The sequence below is a fragment of the Lepisma saccharinum genome, chromosome 28 (assembly GCF_977018435.1).
Source record: "Lepisma saccharinum chromosome 28, izLepSacc3.1, whole genome shotgun sequence".
Taxonomy (NCBI): domain Eukaryota; kingdom Metazoa; phylum Arthropoda; class Insecta; order Zygentoma; family Lepismatidae; genus Lepisma; species Lepisma saccharinum.
Window position 1 is genome coordinate 29,436,405 of NC_139256.1, and position 22,472 is coordinate 29,458,876.

Here is a 22,472-nt window from a genome sequence, read left to right on the forward strand (position 1 = left end):
AGGAAGATGTGTCAAAGTGGTTGAAATAAATTGGGAGGAATTTCTACATACAAGGAATTGAAAAACTGGTCATACAATACGAAAAGTGCTTGGAATACCTTGGTGCCTGTTGAAAAAGTTAAATGTTCATACATTTTTGTCCAATATTTTTCTTATTAATGTGTTTTGTTTGTTTTATACAGGGGGGGTGTAACTTACTTTTTGATTTATCTATGTACATGCAATAATTTTGTTTTCTGAGGAGACATTAAACAATGCCACACTTGGTAACCACTCAATTCTTGCTGCTGATATCCAAATAAATAAATGAAAACAATTTTCGTTTATGTACTATTCCCCACCTCCAAGTGCCTTCCTCCACAGTTCCCATTTGCTTACATTGTGGGCAGTCGTGCAGCAGACTAGCGAAGATATCACTTTAATATTTCCTTTAGCCAGGCAATGTTAAAAAAATATGCAAGTGCAAATGTTCACTCAGGCTGCTATTGTAACACGGAAATAAGTCAAGGACAAGTAAAATTAAAATCTAAGCTCTCTCCAAGTTAATATGTTTTCATCTTGGATACTATAAACTATACAAAATTTGTACAAAATAGTCTTACTTACGTGAGTGAGTATAGACTATTTTGTAGGGATGTGACCGATTAATCGGTACTCTATCAGTATCGGCCGATAGGCATATCGGTGTATCGGTAAAATTACCAACTATTTTACCAATCCGATATATCAATAAATATCTTATAATTTAGTGCTAAATTCTGCCATTTTGTTGTAATTTTTATGGATAATGTCCATGCTCTTCTTCTTAAAAAGTAAGTGTCTAAATATTTAGCTTCTCTTGCACTGCAGTCACCTCAAAACACACATTTATTAAGGAGATCAATGAACATTTCAGGTTCTTCAAGGACCATTTCTAATTTTATATCGGATCGGTAGAATATCGGTTATCGGTATCAGTAAATTTTATATTGGTACTTTATCGGTATCGGCCAAAATTTCATATCGGCCCATCCCTACATTTTGTATAGTTGTGAGTAACTCACACAACATGTAAATATGTATCTTGGCTCCTGCAAGTGTCCGCTTCCAATTAAGTGAAATTAGTTTTTATAAAACATCTTAAAAACAATTTCATTTTGAAACTTTGAAATACAATAATAAGCCTATCTTGCCAGCTGAGGAATGAAAACAACTTCCAATTTAAGGGAACTTTGTATTATCCAATATCACATTAACAGGTTTTCCTGGGCACAGCTGATAACTACCAATCTTGTTTTCTGTAATTATTGATCAATTCAAGCGAGGTTCAGCCTGCAGCTGTTCTGCCACCTAACCCCATGTTGGAAATGTAACAGAGAACTTTCCCCAGAAAGATCAGTTTAGTTTTCATTTCCGTATTATCTCGCAGACTGACTCCCTTCCAGCTACATGTCAACTGAAAGGAGTAAAAGTCTGCTGACCATCCTGAAACATTTAATGAAAAGCTGAAATAAAAACAAGCAAGTCACAACAGGTACTCTTGTTTCATTAAAAGTCCTAATTTTAGGATTGATATCAATAATTCTTCCCGGATAAAATGGCAACTTAATTCCTGCAGTAACCACCGATATGATCATGAGATCCTGATTTTGTACCTGTTAACTTAGTTTAAGTCATTTTTAATTCTATTTTAACATATAGCAGACAGAAGGTTTCCATGTGTATTTTTCAAACGTGCAATGATGTACAAAATAATCATAAAAGAGAATATGGTTTTGTTTTTTTGCTCATCCAAACAAGCATAGTTAGAAGATGGAAGTGAAAAATTATTTAAAATTTTGATTTAATATATTCATTTCATTCAGCCATGTCTAATTACATTTGAGTTGCATATGAAGATGGGATGTCAAAATTTTACTTGTGAAAGCCTTTCTTCATTTAACCACAATAAGGCAAGCATAATCCCTCTGTGACAGTCATTTGATGAAGTTTCTTTCTGTACATAGAATATTTGAAAAATCTGTGCTTTAAATTTATCAAAAAAAAAGTTAGGTAGGTTAGTCCTATGTACAAAAAATTTCAAAACTTTTATTTCATCAGGACATTGATTGAATAACATAGACAGATGTTATCTGCCTCTGACATGACCAATGTTGCCAGTATACCTTGTAATTTCGGGAAAAAAACACATTTTTTATGAACATGTTAGAATTAATCCCTTAAATCCTAGTGTAATGAACAAAATACGTAAAAAATTATTGTTCTCTCATCACTTCAATAAATGCCCACACAGACCATCGATACACACAAAAAATTATTGCAAGCTACTCCATAGCTGTCGTTTAGTCATCATTTTTTAACTTTGTACACAAACTTTTTTACACCTTAGTAACTCCCCCCCATACTGAACATTCACGTGAAGAATCATTTTCTTGTTTAAAAAACATCCACATAGACAAAGTTAATTCTCACAGCAAGGTTCATGTGTGCATTCCTGTCTGTATGAAAGTTGCGTGCATTCAAAATATCAGTTGCGTGACTTTTTGGATATCCTGCATTTAACCTTCCATCCCTGAAGAATGATCGATGTCATAAATCAGGACTACTAATAAAACAAAAGTATGTGTACTTTGTCTTGATTGTTCATATAATGTTGACACGTGGCATGAAATACCACCTTAACTCAAACCGACAATTTTCAAGATACTGACCTCAATGGCACTGGCATCAGCTGCTTCTAAAGCAACGGAATCTGATTTTGCTTCAGCCACTTCCTGTTCCACTTGCACTATGGTTCCCTGCTCCTGTCTGGTTGCGAGGGTTGGTCGCAGGACACGTACGATGACAGTTCTCAGCTGTTCGTGTTGACGTCTGAACTTTCTCATCTGCTCCATGCGCAGCTGAAGTCTCTTGTGAGCTGGGGACACACGCCACACCATCTTCAGGTGCTCATCCCTCTTCTTCTTAACAATATCTCTGAATCATATAAAATATTCATATTACAGATGGGATACATTAATCTGTACTCTGTATATATTATAAATATTGTAATAATCATATATTAATTAGATCCTGTCACACTGAAATATTAGTCAGTATAATTTTAATTAAAACAGTGTTGTGAGGTGAAACAGTGTGTGATATCACTGATTGGTCAACAGCATGCATATGTTACAGATAAAACAAAATTGTCTATTTACAACTCCAATAAAGAAAAGATGCATGAAGCAGCTAGTGCTGAATGAAGTCTAGTAAACAAGTTCTATTTAGTTATGATAACTTAATTCTTACAGGATACATGCTAGTATTTGCCTATTTAGTTAGAAACAAATGAAGTGCTCTGGTGTAAAACATGTGACATTTTGTTCATTTTTGAGTTACAAAGTAAAATGTGCCATTCTTCAATTTTCAAGTGAAATTGCCCTGTCATACAATTTGCATTCGGCTCAGTGAAGCCTTCTGAAATTTGTAAACCCAACATGAAAACAATTTATCTACAGCAGCGGTTTCCAACTTCAAAAGGTCCGAGGGCCAAAATTATATCCAGCAGTTGATTGGCGGGCTGCATTTTTTTTGGGAGGGGGTGTTAAAAATTACAAAAATTGTAAGTACTGAACTGAAAATGTAGTACTTTTGTATGACCTAAATTTCTAAAATGAGGCAATAAAAACAATGATATCACAAATCAAAATTGTATAATTACAATTTATTTCACAAAAACCCGATACCTATGGATGAATTGAAAGAAATTAAAAACACCATACAAATAAGAGTCCTTCATAGTAAGTGTTCAATGTGAAAATTGAGGCCGATCTGCTTCTTTTATTAAAGTTGGAACGTCCACCTCAATTTCTGTATTTGAAAGTCTCAGAAGGTGAAGCAGTGAAGAATCTGCCAGTCGGCTTCTGTAGCGGTTCTTGATGAACTTCATTGAAGAAAAAACACTTTCACACGTGTATGTGCTGCCGAACATCGATGTCATTCTTTGCCCAAAACTACGAAGGTTTGGAAAGCGTTCCTTTGAAAGGTATTTGAAAAACTCTGGCCCCTTTTCTTGCCTAGTTTGAAGGAACACATCGCCTTGCAAATCAGACAATTCAAGTTGGAGAGAAGCTTCTTGTTCTTCGATGTTAACGCCAAGAGGATTGCTAAATAGCTGGATGCTGCTTTTAAGTTCTTCAAAATCTTTAAATCTGGTGTCAAACTCATCCATTATTTCTTTAATATTTGCACTGAATTCAGAAAAGTCCAGTGTTTCTTCATCTCCTGCTAGCCGCCGACAGCTTGGAAAATGGACCAGGTTATTCCTCTCCAAAGTAACGTTGAAAATCTTCAGTTTATTACGAAACCCATTTATGTTTCCCATTAAATCTGACACCAGCTGGTTTCTTCCCTGCAGTTTCAAGTTTAGTTCGTTCAGATGACCTGTGATATCTGTTAGAAACGGCAGTTGTTTAAGGAAGTCCATACTCTGAAACTGTTCCAGTTGTCTTGCGTCTGATGAGGCAAACTGTTCAAGGAACGCATGGATTTCATTTCTTATTGCAAAAAATCTCTGAAGGCACTTTCCTGCACTCAACCACCTCACATGGTTAAAAAGAAGTAAGTCGTCATATTCTGCCTCCTTATCCTCCAAAAACTCTCGTAACTTTCTATGTAGAAGGGCTCTGTTCCCCCCTCGAATCTTGTTTATTATTTGTATAACTGTTTTAAATACTTCATTTAGTTTCACTGATTTCCCACACAGCCATTTGGTGAAGAATGCAATGCAACACTGGACAATTTACTCCACTTTCCTTAAGCATTCCTACAAATCCAGATTTTTCTCCTGTCATCGATTTTGCTCCATCTGTTACAATGCATGAACACATGAAAACCTCCGATCTTATCTACAGACATTTCTAACGCATCATATATGTCCTTCCCTTTAGTGGTTCTGTGAAGAGAGCAGAGGTCAAATAATTCTTCGTTTGTTGAAAATCGTCTTGCGTTATACGTATAAACATCAAGAGCTGATTCACATCCGTCTGATCTGTACTTTCATCCAGACACAACGAAACATAGGAACTACTTTTAACCAAGTTATACATTTTTTCTGTTACTTGTTCTCCCATATCTATAACCAGTCTTTGTACAGTCTGGTTAGAAAGTGACACTGATTCAAATTTGCTAGCAACGATAAGAGTCCCTGAAAGCCTCTGCCATTTCAATTGCGCACCTTTTCACTATGTTTCCATCAGAAAAAGGTTTCTTTGCCTTAGCAAGTTCAAGTGAAACTGCATAAGAAGCATGCAGAGCTGACGTCTGCCCCCTTTTAAAACTGCTAAACATACCTGTCTGCTGTTTGACTTTCTTCTTCAGGTAAACAATTAGCAAATCCCTAGACTCTCCTTCATATTTTCTGTATCTTTCTTCATGCTTAGTTGTATAATGTCTCTTCACGTTATATTCCTTGAGCACTGATATAATTTGCAAAAACACCAAACACTGCAGCTTTCCATTCTTGTTTGTAACGAGGTAGTCTTTCTCCCAACGTTCTTGGTAGGTTCTATTTCCATTTTCAATCTTACGTTTTATGGAGATATTGCTCATTTCGATATTTGCACAAACTTTAACAATTAGCTACAGTACAATCCGAACTGGAACACTGGCACTCACTTCGTACTTCGTGCGTAGTAAAACAGATCTCTTTAGCGCCGCTCTGCAGTTTGTTTCTCAACACACAGAGTGAAGCCTTCGCGGAAGCGGGCGAGTTCATTCCGCATAGCGAAGGGGTGAAATGCATGATGTGAAGAGAAAGTTACGTCACTTTAGATTCTTCTGATGATCATTATTGACTGCAAAATAAATTCTACCTCTGATATTGTCTTTCTTCACAGAGCTTCCGTTCCTTCAGTAAAAATAGAACGTATTTTAATAAAAATACATAAAATTAATGTATTTTGCAAACTGACTTCGTGGGCTGCAAAAAAGGTCATCGCGGGCCGCCAGTTGTAAACCCCTGATCTACAGAATAGCTTCTAATAACCTTTCTTCTTAATGAACTTATAAATTATTAAAATATCACCATGTTTTACACCCGAGCCCTTCAAATAATCTCCTTTCAGTAAATCAGTTAACCAAGGCAGGTAGGTTCATTTGTATTTATTGCCTTGTAATTTCAAAACAAAGTTGGCATACGCAATTATTAACAAGCAACCCTCAAGCACTAATTAGGATTAGAAAGTTTTATTAAGCTCTCATTCTTGCTCTACATTTTGCGAATGCAATTTGCAGATCATTTCTTCCAAACATAGCTATCTACACAATCTGTTAAATCACAAATTGTTAATAAGCAATCATGTTTCTAGAAATAAATGCCAAATATAGTAATTTTTCTAGTCTATCTAAAAGTATGAAACTATTATTGATTCAGAATTTGCATTTCTCATGGGCCAAATTTATGGTCGATTACAACCTACTGTAGAACAGAAGGCAATAACTAGTAAGAACATCCAATCTTATGCTGCAATAGTGCTTGTAAAGTCACGGACAGTTCTGGGTGGTAAAAAGCCCACTGACTTTAAATGGTCCATGTCACAGTCACAGAAGCATCTGTGACTATAGTGTAATATTTCTGTAAATCCGGGATGATATAAACAACAGAAACTTCTTTATGCATCTATTTCTACTTTTTCATACTATGGGAATGAGACATGCGGTAATAGATAATTCCACGAAGCTATTTTAAGTAGCCACTGCCACCATCCTCGTTGGAACTCGTTGTGTCTTCGCTTGGCACGTTTCTGCTGTTTCTTCCTAAATTGCAGCTAGGGGTGCTGTTATTGCCTGTATGTCTGTGTATGTATCGTCTGCTGTTCACCAGTGTTAATTGCTGCACTAAGGGAATCCAGGCATGGTGTGCCTGACCACTATGTTCAGTTCATGGTTGTAGTGCATGATGGTGGATGTTTCCTTGATTTTTGTGTCTGAGAGTGTGTGCTTTGTATTTGACATGTACTTTTTTGATTTTTTAAGTGTGTGAAATTTGCAAGTTTGCAAGTCCAGTGGTGGGTTGGGCTGTTTTTGCATTTGATAGGTGCTGCTGAATTCTCTCACTCATAAGCCTGATGGATCCGCCAATGTAATTACCCTTGCACTAGCATTCAGCATCATAAGACACCTGGGTTGTTGAGGGGGCGAGAGGAAGGATCGTTTATGTTTGTTTAGTTGGTCAGCTATTTTGGCGCATACGCAGACATACAGCTGACATCATCACACCTAGCAGAGATTTAGGAAGAAACAGCAGAAACTCGGCAAGCAACGACAACAAATTCTAACGAGGATGGTGGCAGTAGCTACCGAAATGAATAGAAAATTACTTAAAATTGCTTTGCGGAAAATGTGAGTACCTAAATTTTCTACTTTTTGATATTTTACATTTCTTTTCTACCTCCCCAAATAATGGTTAATTGATTAAAAAGATGACACAAATAATGAAAAATCATACTTTTTCATAAGAGAACAGAACTGGGCTGCCACAGAAGCAAACTTTTTCACGTATCAGTAACATTTTTAGTGAGGGAACAAAAACTTGTACATTGAGCCATTATATTTTAAGATGAATACAAAACATATGTATATGTAAAAGCAATAAATTATACTGTTAAACAAAACACACAATAATAATAAGTTGCTTACCTCAGCAAGCCTTGTAACTTGTCATATTCATCATCCCAAGTTGTGAAAACATCAAAGCACTGGGCCATCACCTTCTCAAATTCATCAAAAGGTATGTGCATCAAACGACGAGTACCCAAAACCTAGGGTGATGAAAAAAAATAACAACTTTGCAAACGTATGTATGACAGAAATTAGGCCTATGTAAACCTGTACTATGAGGAAAAAAAAGAGCATATGCACTGATTGCAGATGGTACTACTTGAAGTAGTAGGTGCATTCAATAAATAACCGGAAAAGTAGTATAAAAAATCTAAAATATGATTGTGATTGTTATATGTTTGTTATTTTGTGAAGTCATCTGTAAGCTATTCAAAGCTGGGGCTGGCACGCCTGCCTTGCGCACAGAATGCTGGGAAACAGTTACACAAAATGACGGTACCCTTACAGGAGTGCTCCAAGCTGGAGCAGGAAGTGTCGTGAGATTTTTGTTGAGTGAAGGCGTGAAATCGATAGAAATTCACCTCCGCATGACAGTTCAGTACGGTGACAACTCTATGAGTCGATCACAACTGTAAGAGTAGGCTGAGACGTTCAAACAGGGCATAACCAGTGTTGAAGATTCTCCCTGTAAGTGAAATTGCTTCCCAGATGAAAATAAGTGTAGGATCAGCCCACCATATCAGTCATGACATAATGAGGTTCAGGAAAGTGTGTGCAGAGATGATGTGGTCCACTGGTGTGCTTTTGCTCCCTGACAATGCGAGACCACACACTGCCAGTGTCACATTGTCCACCATCAAGTACCTAAAGTTTGAGTGCTTACCCCACCCTCCATATATTCAACCGATCTCACATGTTCCGATTTCCACACCTTTGGCCCACTGAAAGATGGACTAAGTGGATCGAGGTTTGAGAATGACGACAGAATCATTCCAGTCAGTGGTGAATGAGTGGTTAAGCATGCGCCAAAATATATTTTTCCCTGTGAAATCAGTGCCCTTATCAAGCGCTGGCATAGGTGCATTGCTAGTACCGTAGTTCTTTTGGTGCTTGTAATAAATATTTGTTACTACATATTTCCGGTTATATATTGAATGAGGGGGTCATTCCACGTCAATTCATCCAGGCCATGTGACCCACCATCCCCGATTTTGATGAAATTCAGTATACTTACGGAATTTTTAATGTTGATTACAAAAATGACAATTTTTTTAAGATTGGTCAAGGGGTTCAGAAGTTACGTGCTTTTTAAAATCTCCGTGTACGCCACTTGCGGAATCACTTTGAATAACATGCATTAGGTTATAAATGATGGTATCTTTCCTCAGGTTTGCCGTAGAAACTTCAAGTTTCTTTCCTTTTGTTCAAAATAGTATAAACTTTCATTTAAATAAAGTTTCAGATGATTTGTATTAATAACCATGTATTTTTATGTATAATTCATGTATTTCTTTAGAAGAATAAATGAAAAATCACAATTATTATTCTTTATTTGTTTGTTTGTTCCTCAAGTGCCAGAAGGTTCACAATATATATTTAACTGGTAAATTTTAATTAATCTATAAATTTTGGTGGGGTCAAATGCTTCCTTTTGCACCCGCCAGGTTATGCCTGCTTACCTTCACACATAGTGAACAGAAATTTTGAATATTACCTTAAAACATATTGTAATTCACGCTTTGTGCTAAATACATAAGCATTTTTCATAAGATTAACTTTTAATGTCATTTGATTTAAATTATTTCATATCACCCTGTCTCTGAACCACCCATCCTAATTTTTCCATCAGGCATTAGTACACACTTTGAGCTACCTACATATAAAATTGGGGGGAAATGGAAAGGGAAGCATTGCATGAAATTTGCTCTTGAAGTTAGTCATTTATCCTTCTAAAAAATACATGAAACTATACATAAAAATACATGGTTATTAATACAATCATCTGAAACCTTATTTAAATGAAAGCTTACACCATTTTGAACAAAAGAAAAGAAATTTAAAGTTTCTACGGCAAACCTGAGGAAAAATACCATAATTTATAACCTAATGCGTGTCATTCAAAGTGAAGCCGCAAGTGGCATACATGGACATTTTAAAAAGTGCTTTGACCAATCTACAAAAAATTGTCATTTTTGTAATCAGAATTAAAAATTCTATAAGTATAATGAATTTCATCAAAATCGGGAATGGTGGGTGACATTTTCACAAAATTCTGGATGATTTGACATGGAATGACCCGAGCCTTGAATATTATGCATCCTTCCACTATCAACATCCACACACAAATATGCTGCTTTACAATGGTACCAAGAAATGGGGAATATTTGTACATTTTGACTTACATAAGTTTCAGTACAGTCTACTTAGGTATGAAAAATTTATTTCGAAATCCACTTCAAGCAGAGATTTTAGTTTCAAGCACCAAACCACTCAGCATGTAGCAACAGTGCTGCGTGGTTTGGACAGCATGGTAAACTAAACATAGTTTAAAATGACATGTTATTCAATAAGAAATTGTCTTCTGAAACAGCTTTTCAAAAATATAATGCGAGTACAAAAAGTTTGAGGGAGGACAAACAAAGGTGAAAGAAAAAACTCAGAAAAAAGTGTTGGCAAAATTAGAAGTAAAATATCCATGAAATCTTGCAGCAATAGCTGTCCTTTTTTTTATTCAGACTTATTATCAAAAAATATCAAATACAAACCTTCAGCAACTGTGTGCCGAGATCTCTCGAAATAGCTTCCACAAGGCGCAGGGCTCTCTGGATTGGATACTTGGTGTTCCTGATTTTCCTCAAGTGAGAGAAAATGCCCTGAACTGCAATTCTGATGCGGTCGAGCTCAGTGGCAGAGAGCAGGTCATTGATGGGAAAATCCTTCATCAGGGGATTGTAATCATTTACTGTAGCCAGAGCCTGCTTCAGGCCTGAAAGAAACAATTGAAGTGTGAGACTTTTACAATTCAAAATGCACTTTCATGTCCAACATCCTATAATACTCTCAGGGAATGGATTTTTTGGTAAATACATTTCATTTATAGAATGCTACAATCAATGTTATTGTGCATTTTCTTCGATTTTTGAGACTCGTGGTATGCAAGCTCCAAAAATGTTGTATTTATTATCCATATATTTACATATATTGGCCTAGCACATATTTTACATATTAGTAATTTTTACATATAATGTCCATATTTTCCAGCATATATTCAATTTTCATTCTAATACTACATTTTCTTTCTGTTAAATACGAAATGTTTACAATTCATGTGTATTTTGTTCGTTTTGTATTCTGTTTATTTTAAATCTTGACAATAAACAGTGCATTTGTCATTGTAACATTCTTGTCAACAACAGAGAATGCAATCTCAAGCTTTCGTGTGAAATTCATTGCATATTCTAAATATACTCCCATTGCTTCATTTGATACCGAACACAGTTTCAGTCAAAATAAATCTGTCTTCAGGGATAATAGGAGATAATGAAGACACACTCAGAAAGAACAACCATGTCAACACCAAGACCCCTAGCGACATAGTTCACTGTGCTAACTCGGTCACGGAGGTCGACTATCTCAGCATGTATCGTGCCACTTCGATCTGTATTTTCGTGCAAGCAATACCGACATTTTGGCCGGCTCCCGTGTCATGATGGGTGCCCACTTTATCTTCGCTAGAACTGCGCCACATTGCTCGATAACAAAGGAAAAACAAGTTTATTGCATGACAAATGCCGATTTTACGCCTCCCTTGTGGTACATGTGCAGCGTGTGAGTTCATTAGGTAACGCAGAACACTTCACTAGGGGTGTGCAGGAAATTTTGTAAATCCAGACATTCGGGAAGGGAAAAATTTGCAATTTTCTGACAAAGTCAGGAAATTCTCGGGACGGGAAATGTTCGAAATTTCCCGAAGCTCTTTTGCATTCTGCATTTTTTCTCCCCCATTTACATTGACAATGCAGTTGAGAAGCCCATGGAACATCATGTTTTATGGAGGTTTATTGTACAGTTTCTTCATTTTTATTCCTGGGCAGCTACAACAGGCATAAAACTGGTCTACCCAGCACATGACAAAAATATAGTTAAGTGAATAATAATAATAATAATAATAATAACCAGTGGTGGTAATGGTGTTCAATTCTAGGAAAGACAAAATATTAGATGTTGATAATTTAAGTTGTTGCACTACAACAATGTATTAAAATAATGGTATTGCATGCAATGTGTCACTAAAATATTAAAAACCAGGTTAAAATCTCAATATGTAACCTCGTTTTGTCCTACAAATTCAGAAAGGAACTGATTGAAGTGAACTAGCTACATGAAACAGCTCGTAACACAAGATTGATTGATTTGTTGTTTTAAGTCCACTTTGTGCACAGTAAGGCTAATCAGGACTGGACCTACAGTTTAAAGTGGGATCTGAACCACTATGTGCCTCCACCGGGTATCAAACCCAGGACCCCTTGACTACAAGGCGAAGATGCTACCACTGCACCATCAGGGAAGCTCTCATGGTACAAGAAAAGTTATAGGTCAAACTTTCCATGTAATGCCAAAGAATCAGATTCAATCCCTGGATTTTACAGATTCTACATGTCAATCTATGTTCCAACAATGAAAATCAGATTCATCACATTCCTAGTAGAAGCTATGCCTCTACGACTCGTTCCACTAGTTTTGGTAATGAATGTTAGAAATGTCACACAAACTTCTCCCAGAAAAGTTCAGTTTAGCTAACATTTCCATATGATCTTGCAGACAAACTCCCTCCCAGTTACACATCAACTGGGAGGAGTAACAAGTCTGCTGGCACTCACCTTACCTTTCATTAGACTGCTAAACAACTCAACAGGAATTGAAAATAAGGCTTAACTCACCTGTATCAGTATCAAAACTGACTGTTGCATGAAATCTTTTTCCGTGCTTCAGAATGTCCAGAGTCAAAGCAACTTCCAAACTTTCTCTCTTCTCTTGGATTCTAAGCAATGCTCTTTCTAGATTGAGCCAAAAGCTGATTTCTTGCAATGCTGTACCAGAAGATGGGTCTCTATCAAGTTTCGTAACCTGAAATGAAATTATGCTACTTCTTACAATGTTCTCTTTTTTTTTTCTAAAGAAAGAAAAATAGGAACAACATACTCGCATACGTAAGTACAGTTTTTAACGTTTTAATGTATTTTTATAAAATGTTCTGTTAACAGTGCATTAATAATATTACCCACATGCTAATTTTGTCTATCACATTACATTAAAAAAATGCCCCCAAAGTTAACATTTTACTGATTATTATTTACATTAAAAATTAATTGGCTTGTAAGTAATAAAAAATTATCTAATACACATGTGTTTTTTGCTTCTCTACTGGGTCAAATGATGCAAACCGTACATTACCTGTCAGTGGCGCCAACTTATATGGACCTGAGACACATGTTTAAAAATAATGTGTCTTATTATTATTATATTTGTTATGATTTGTGGTGGGGTGCTAAAAAAATTAGTAAATATTTTTTTTTAAAACAAGAAGTAAGAATGCATTGTTAGTGTGCATTAATATCATAATACTATGAGTATTTATGAGATCCTTTTGTGAACTTAAAACTGAAGTGTTTGAGCCCATGCAATATTTTTCAAACATTAGCACCCCTCTTTGCTTCTATATATTTAAAAATGGATGTATGCGTGTGTGTATATATGTATGTATGTTTGTTCCGGCATAACTCTCGAACGCCTGGAGCAATTTCAACCAAACGTGGTACACTTATGACTTACAATCTGGAAAGAAATACTGTGGGGGTAAGACACCCCTGGCACCTCTAGGGTGGGGGTGGGAAGGGGTAACATGTAAAAATAATCTAAAACAACCTATATTAGTGTGGAATCCATAGCTTTTGGGATCGTTAAGATGAATAGTGACACTCCCAATGCCGTTCAATTTATTTATTCTTGCTCCTGAAGGTGAAACTAAAAATGTTGTTTATAATCAAGTTTTGAGTTAAATTAATATTATAGTGAATTTGTAACAGATTTTACTTTATAATTTGTATACTGTACTTATACTTTTAAATACCTATACAAAAAAATTAGTTACATTTTACACTGTAGTTAGAATTCATTATTTTCCTGACTAATAGAAGATTGGGATAAATAAATACCCAGGCAATGCCGGGTAATCAGTTAGTCTATTATAAAATAATAAATGTGTTGTTTATAAATATACAGTAAATAAAAATTTAATTTACAGCAAAATGGATAAGACATGTTTCGTGTGTCAAAGTTTATTCATGTTCTTCCTACTATTGTGCTAATTTTTTATTACTAAATTTACTATTCCAATATTTCTATGTAATTCATATAACCTGGTGTTTTTGCAAAGTAAATGTCCAAATTAAGGGTGCCAATACCATTTTCAACAGATTCACATATTGATACCAATAATGATGCTTGAAATCTGTAACAATTAAAATTCATTCAAAATATTGATTAGTATAGTAGGTGAGAATCCCACTTCAATTATAATCATCAATTTAGCAGTTTTGCTTTCAAATATTAAAAAACTACATCACAATACAAAAAAAAACTTATGCAATCCCAAAATTACATTTCTTTAATGAAATATTGGTACAAAATCAACGGAAACTGAATTTGTGCATAACTTTCAGGATAATTACACTACACGGAAGTCTATCATAGCATTTTTGTGAACTGAACAAAATGCCAGAAAAGTATGGAGAGAGTTTGTCCTCCGCAAAACTGAGGAATCCAACAATAAATCTTCGCTTAATGTGATATCTAAAAATGCCCAAGTTTGATATAGCTTAATAGTTTTTCTTGTATGTACACATTGCTTGCATTGTAGAATTATTTTCCTGTAGTTTATGGTTATTACAAGCATAAAAAACAGTTTTTCGTTGTGACGTTTCAACTAAGGAAAAAATTAGCAGGGGAAAAATACATCCATGCAAATTCAGAACATTCTCGTATAACAATGGATAATATATTTTTAAATTTTTCCTGAGAGCACGAAGACTATGTTCTAATAATAAGGATATCAAAAATGAAGAAGAAAGGCTTTTTAATATAGCAAAAGAAAATGGCTTTCACACTAACAGAATAAACCAAATCAAAAAAACAAGTCGCTAAAAACTAAAGGAAAAGAGAAATACAGACAAAGATGAAAAATCTGTTGAAAAGAAATTTGCGTGCATTCTATTCCACAAGGGATTCTCACATAAAATTGCCAAAAATTTTAGAAGATTTAATTTCAAAATTGTTTTTAGATCACCAAGTAGTTTGGAATCTGCATTTAATGAATCCAAAATGAGAAACTCTCTACCACATGTGGAAACCACAGGTAAAGGTAAAGTGCTCCCCTGTGCATCGCACCACGCCATGAAGGCGTATAGGGGGTGTGGGGGTAACGCCCCACACTTTCTTGATCCGGTCGTGAGTGGGGGTGATGTGATCAGCATCACGCCCCTGACCGCCTTTACCCCCCAGGGTTTCCCCCAGGTACCCATGTTATTCGACGCTGGGTAGGCACCGGGTCCGCTTCCACCGTTAGAAAAGTTCCCGGATTTGAACCGGCCGGGGATCGAACCCGGGACCTTGAGCATAGTAGTCAGACGCGTTACCGACTGAGCAGGAATATATAATATAACTTGTTCATGTTCAAAGGATTATGTAGGACAAACAGCAAGGAAAATGGCAATAAGATGACACGAACATAATTTGGACATAAATAAATCTAAACCCAAAAACAGGTTTGTCAGCTCACATCATCGAAGAGAAGCATTTGATTAAAAAGATAAGGGTTTTAAAAAGACAGAGTTGAATGTCTGGGAAGCTTCCTTCATTGCAGAAGAACACTGGAATAAATTAAATAATGAAAATGGTAACATAGATCCAAGATCCAGTATGAAGTTTTCCTTTTCACAAATGGAGTAAGCCACCATCTTTAAAATTTAATGTAACATAAAATATCAAGAGACTTTGTGAAAACAATAATGACTTTGAATTACCTGATGATATTTGGGATTCATAATTTTAAATAAAAAAAATAATGTGATAAAATTTTATTTATCTGAAATAAAAAATAAAACGGACTGCTTCTTTTCACAGCTAAGTTGCTATATTACAACAATGTAACATTGACAACATCCATTATATAAAGGATTATTTCTGTTTAAAAAATTGCTAACCATTGTTATAACTGTATCTTTAGTCAAAATGAAAATAAATGTCTGATGGAATGAGCATGTGTTCTCCTGAAACGTCACAACGAAAAACTGTTTTCTTATGCTTGTAATAACCGTAAACTACAGGAAAATAATTGCTATAGCCTGTTTTGAGTTCACTTGATGCTGTTGGTATAATCAGGACTGACTACATACGCAATTCAAAGTAGGATTTGAAAAATTCTACATGTCTACACTGAACTGAATCCAGGACAAATTGATTACATTATACTAGGGATGGGCCGTATGAAATTTTGGCCGATACCGATACAGTACAGATATAAAATTTACCGATACTGATCCGATATAAAAAGAGAAATGATCCCTAAAGAACCTGAAAGCTTCATTGACCTCCTTAATAAATGTGTTTCAAGGTGACTGCAGTGCAAAAGAACTGCATACTTAGACATTTACTTTTTAGAAAGTAGGGCATGGATATTATCCATAAAAATTACAACAAAATGGTAGAATTTTGCACTAAATTATCAGATATTTATCGATATATCGGATCGGTAACATAATCAGTAATTTTACCAATTAACCGATATGCCTATATCGGTCGATACCGATAGAGTACTGTTTAATCGGTCCCATCCCTACATTATACACAGACAATCGTCACTTGACATTCAACTATAACCAATTTCAAATTACGTAAAACATTGAAATCTGTCAATTAAAAAAAAAATTCAACATAATTGTCGAGGGGTACAGTGGGTAAACGGTCACAAAAAAAAAAAACATGTGAATATCACATACCCATCCATAATAGTACATAACCAAAGAATGATAATTTAAATTGTAGAGATTTTTCACCTGCAGGAAACCGTATATACCTACGGAAATTTCATACCATACCTTCTGAATTTCCTTTATCCAACGATTGACTCCATTATGAAGCTGATTCAAGAATGTCGAGTCCTCCACACGATCACCAAAGTCTGCAACCTTCGGTTTCCTTCCTTCATCTGCACATTTTTTAATGACCTGCGCAACAATTTGGTGAATAGGAAGAGAAATTTCCGGAATGTCAATATTCTGTTGCAAATGAAGCAACCCCATTTCCAATTCTGCAATTTTCTTCTCGACCGATGGTGCCATCTTGTCTCCATCCCTATTTTATTGAACATAAACAATTATTTCATGTAAATAACTTTAAATATACAGGAAATTAAATATAAAAAATTGGTGGATAATCTACATGTTAGTTCAGTTTGTCAAAGCACAAGATCTTAACACATTTTAATTATTGATGTCTTACGAGTTGAAATAAAGATAGGTACAGTTCTTATGATAGAATTTGGTGCGGTCAATAAATTACCAGATTAATGCCGTGAAAAAGAGAAAAAGTGACAGTGATGAAACTTACGGGATATGTAGGCCAGGCTGGGATGCGCCACATGTCTGAGATACGAGTTCCAGACCACATCGCTAGGTGGCAGCACTGGCAGGGAAGGGATGTTGTGCATGAGCAATTTGCCTCCAAGGCGTCAGTCAGTCATTCAGTGAGGTGAATCATGGCGTTCATAGTGTCAGATGCCACAAAGGAGATTCAGCAATCCGTGATACAATTTTTGACGGCAGTAGGCAACACACCAGGGAACATTTACGCAAGTATATGAGTGGGCGGGTCAGTTTCGAGCAAAATACACATCAGTGGGCTAAACACATGAAAGGTCAGGGCTGTAGGGGGGATAATCTAAGCATTCCCTACTCATTTGTGCGATCATGTCTCACCTCACTGAATGACTGGCTGGCTGGCACCTTGGAGGCAAATAGCACATGCACAACCTCCCTTCCCTGCCAGTGCTGCCACCTAGCAACGTGGTCTGGAACCTCGTCTCGCAGACTTGTGGCGTACCCCATCCTGGCCTACATATCCCGGAAGTTTCATCGCTCATTCACTTTATTTCTCTTTTTCACGGCATTAATCCAGTTATTTATTGACCGTACCAAATAATACAAATTCGCATTACACATATTGTTTCCAAATTTGTTACTTTCTTACTTGTTTATAATATACAGGGTGGTCATAAAGTCTGAAACCAATGGCACACACTTGACTTGGCTGACCATCCAGATGCTGGATTGGAAGAAGGGGCCCTGTGGAATAGTCACCATGATCACCTGACCTCAAGCACATGGACTTTGCCAATTGAGGTATATTTAGTGTATGCTGTGAAAATCATGGACCAGGGAAAGGATAACCACTGTAACAGCTGCTCTCAATCCAGGATTCAGCAATACATATCCCAGTTTCAGAGTATATTACGAACATACATTTTTTTAAAGTGGGCCCAACCTGAGCTGGGAAACCCTCCTCTTTAAGCTAACTGCAATGATGAATATGAATGACTGGATGAAACTGACGTGAGGACACTTGGAACAATGACAAGATCACGAGATGACAACTATATCCCGAGAATGCAGAACATAAACATTCCTAAGCCACCTTGAGCCAGGGCCAAAAAAAGCTAACTAGACAGAACTTGAAAAAGATGCTATAATAATAAAAAAGGTCTTAGTGTGTTGTGAAAACTTAAACTTCTACTCTAAATTTAGAACAAGACAATATTTTTTTTAACTTTACACACACACACTGCACATTCAAAACATAAAAAAAACTACACAACATATCAAGTGGAATGAAAATTACCTGTCTGCTCTTCCAGATTCCTTAACGTACGACTTGAAATATGGAGCCACAGCACTGCTGACGTAAGCATGGAGAGTCTCATATGGGGATCCATCACTTAAATTGATTACTCGAAGCTGGGCAGAAATGCTTTTGTCCGCTTCAACGACTGCTGCTCTTTTAATGCATGCCAAGCTGCAACAGGAACAATGAAAGGAATCAGTATAATACAGTTTTTCAGAATGATCTTGAAAATTTAGAGGTATCTCAAGGTTCCCGCTCATATTTTGGCCAAACATTCACTGACTTTTACAGACAAGTTTAAAAAAGATTCCAGACCATTCTGTGGTTCTACATACTAAATTGCACTTCCTATTCAAGAAGGTCACTTTCATTCAACATCATTTTAGGCAAATAAACACAGATGAAGAAAAAAATATTCCACCAAAAAACTAGTTTCTATAATAAAAAAAAATTTAATCTCATTTCCAAATCTTGTCAAGTAAAAGAAAAAAGTATTTGGATATATTTTCAAAATACCAAGTCAGTGAAAAATCTGTGCACCCATACATAAGCATCTCCTTAAAACATGTATACTCTAATACAATCAAAAATTCAAATTGGAAATTGTTAAAGGTTAATTTTGCATTGGCACCTACACAACACTGATTAATTTTCACCAAAGTTATCAACAGTGGCACAGCCACAGGGGACATTGCCCCCAACCTTGGAAGTAAATCAATTCCGGAGGTGAGGGGGCATACATTGACCACCAAGAGCACCTGCAAAGGGGCATGGAAGGGAAAATTCCCCTCTCGATTTCAACTTTTATACAAATAGAAATACATTTCGTATTTTTTTTTATAGCTTCACTCCCAATGCCTCCTTTTCTTACTCTCAAGTTCAGAGACGTAGCTAAGAGACGGTGGGAGTCAGCCCTGGGCATCGAACAATCTAAATGAAAAAAGTTGGAAAAGAGAGAATGCCATTGCAGCCCATGGAATTATTTGCACCCTATTATATCAAAATGGTTTTCTGTTTGCAAAAAATTGGATCTAAAAATATTCTGGCTCGCTTCACTCACAATTTGATTGTTTTGTGTAATGCATTGTGAATTACCAGAGTGATTTCTATGAATTGATTTTGCCTTAAATTCACAAACAATTGTTTGGAATTAAAAGGAGCGTGCACATTTGAGAAACAATTTAAATATTATTTTCTGTTGGTTTATTATGAGGTGGATGAATTGATTATGTAATGTATTTCAATAATATATGTTGTATATGTGTATTAGAGAAACTTTGAATATGTACACAATGTAGTGTTAACATGTTGCATATGTATTCTCTTATTTTATGTTGTTCCATGCTTAACATGCAAGTTATACATGTTATATGTACACAAAGAATTATACTTGGAATGCATATATCATTGCATTTTCTGCCTTTCGAAAATACAGTTTGTGTTCTTCTTTTCCATTATTATGTAATGTGAAATTGAACATTGAAAAAATATTTCAAATTGTTTGTTCCAACACAAATTATTTAGCACAGACTTCTAGCCCCTTTCTGCATAATTTACAAGGATAATAACATCTTTGATACAAGTACTATTATTATTAATAATAATATTATTGCCATTATAATTATTGGTACATTTATCCTGGTACATGCCCCCTCCCCCAAGTAAAAATTCGTGGTTGCGCCACTGGTTATCAATGTGTTTAAGTTACAGCGAATAATCGTATCCAATTTATGACAAATACAAATGTTAAAAAAATGTCCATAAATGATTAAGTACGTGGCTTCAAGAGCACTTTGGTGTTTATAAGATGTTAAAATTAGTCATTTAGAAATATTAGCATGTAACAAAATAGTTACAAGAAGCCTCCGGGACGTTTACCCACTGTACCCCCTCAAGAATTATGTCAATTTTTTATTTAATCAACAGATTTCAATGTTTTGCGTAATGTAAAAGTGGTTCTAGCTTTAGGAAAGCACAAATATCGGAGATATTTGATCCCAAAGAATGTCCCACGCAAGTTAAAACCTGCAATTTTGGAGTACTTTCACCACTTTTTTTTTAGTAACAACCAGCGGCAGCTCAAGGGGGAGAGCCGCCGTGTACAGACAAGGAGATTCAAATCTTGCAATCGGTCAAGCTGACGTGACGACCGCTCCAACCACAGACTAGATATGAATCGCTCCAACCTCCTCACTGCATTGCCAGCTGGTTCGTACCCTCGGCGAGCCAGCGGTCCGAGCCACGCAAGAGCTGGCCTAACCAAGTTGAAAAACGTGCAGAGGGTTGGAGAAGTCTCAGCAAGTAACATTTCCACCATGAGCCGGGAAGAAGGTGGCAGGGTTAGCCCATAAGACACCAGCCATGCCCCTTTTCGCTTGGCACAGCGAGGGAACTTTTGCAGTGTTGACACCGTTGCCATATTCAGAGACAAGTCGCTAAATACGACAGATTTGTAAGACCCGTTGGGGAAGTAATTCGTGAAAAAGGTTCTATCTACTTTTCTCCCAACTTTTGGAGAAACAAACCTAGTATTTTTCTAAAGTTAAATGAACATTTTGATAATAGATAGATGCGCCTAGAGGGCCATCCAGACTTTTTAAAAATATAAAAGTAAAAAATCCTATGGTGATGCGAGTTTCCTTTGGCATTTCGACAATTTCTTTTTACATCAAGTGTCTAAAATATTTTCAACATCCAGTTGAAATACCTGTGCATGGGAAGGGGGGGAGAAGGTGAAAAGATTTGTTTTCCCTTCCTCTTGTAATTGTGTTTATAGTGAAATGTCCTGTAGTGTATAAAGATAGGTTAGTGAGTGAAGATAAATCTTATTAGTGTGTTATTACTTACACACACACTGTTACCACACGAGGATAAACATCTTGGCAAGTGAGGCAACCTCAAAGAGGGGACGGAGGGGATTGCAGAGGTTTATTTTTTTTCTTTCTTTTTTTCGATTTCTTGATCACGTTGGCACTACCCATCATACTTGCTACCAGCTGCCACTGGTAACAACTGTTTGTATGTACACTAAAATAGTGAAAGAACACACCAAAAATAACTATCAGTACCAAACCTAACTATGTAAAATTATTTCTACTGCTGTGGAAACTCCTTTTGGGTGCAATATTCACTTGCACAAAGACTTCGGGCTGTTCTGCTGCACAGTTAAGTAACACATTAAGGTAACAGCAGTGGCGTCACTTTTTCAAAAGTGTTACCGGCTATCAGTATGACAATTATGCCTGCTAGACGTTATCACCTCATAAAAATCTCTCACATGGGTATGAAAATACATAAAACAATGTGTTCTTTGGAAAACGTCAAGTTATGACTTCTTGCCTTCATTTTACACTCTCATTTCTTGCCAACTAGTTTGGTTACTTTGTTGGAATACTAAGTACCTGAAATTTAATTCATCAACCAGCATAAGTATGTGGTCCAGTTTGGGCTTTTCTTCCTTGTAATCACATGAACAATGTCAATTTTCAGAAAACGGGCAAGGGTATAAACTGATCCGACAACCCTTCCTCACTTTTGATAATTATAGACGTAAAATATATAGGGAATCCCAAAAGTCTGGAATCATGGTGATTTCTTTTTTTCCCAGGTAGGTAAAAGAAAAACAGGAGCAATTACAAAACACCGAAGTATCTCCCAATTGCTTTCAAATTCGGCATTCTCACTAATTTTGGCATCCTAATCACGAATCTGCAGTTAAAAATTGGCGGTCACGTCTAAAAAATGCAAAATAAGTAGAAATAAGGGGGGTCCGTGAACGAAGTAAACACCGGTGATTTATGAAGGAAACAACAATTTTTCGCAATGATTAGCATTCAAAAATTATGTTTATCTATACCCTGAATTTTAACTATGCTTGCCTAACCTAACATGAATGGTTCGTGGGGCTACGTGAATGGTTCGTGCGGCAAGTATGT

General features: G+C 36.1%; 1 protein-coding gene across 4 annotated transcripts in view; it reads right to left on the bottom strand.

The window, feature by feature from the left end:
* The window catches only part of Dhc64C (dynein heavy chain, cytoplasmic), a 244,593-nt gene that overhangs the window by 218,259 nt on the left and 3,862 nt on the right, over nt 1–22,472 (bottom strand). For all 4 annotated transcript variants that reach the window (XM_083114055.1, XM_083114054.1, XM_083114053.1 and 1 more), the window contains exons 3-8: nt 18,535–18,708; nt 16,737–16,992; nt 12,522–12,708; nt 10,347–10,567; nt 7,660–7,781; nt 2,691–2,955 (exon numbers count right to left, since the gene is read on the bottom strand). In XM_083114055.1, the coding sequence (XP_082970181.1) occupies nt 2,691–2,955; nt 7,660–7,781; nt 10,347–10,567; nt 12,522–12,708; nt 16,737–16,992; nt 18,535–18,708 (1,225 nt within the window). The remainder of the gene's footprint in view (nt 1–2,690; nt 2,956–7,659; nt 7,782–10,346; nt 10,568–12,521; nt 12,709–16,736; nt 16,993–18,534; nt 18,709–22,472) is intronic.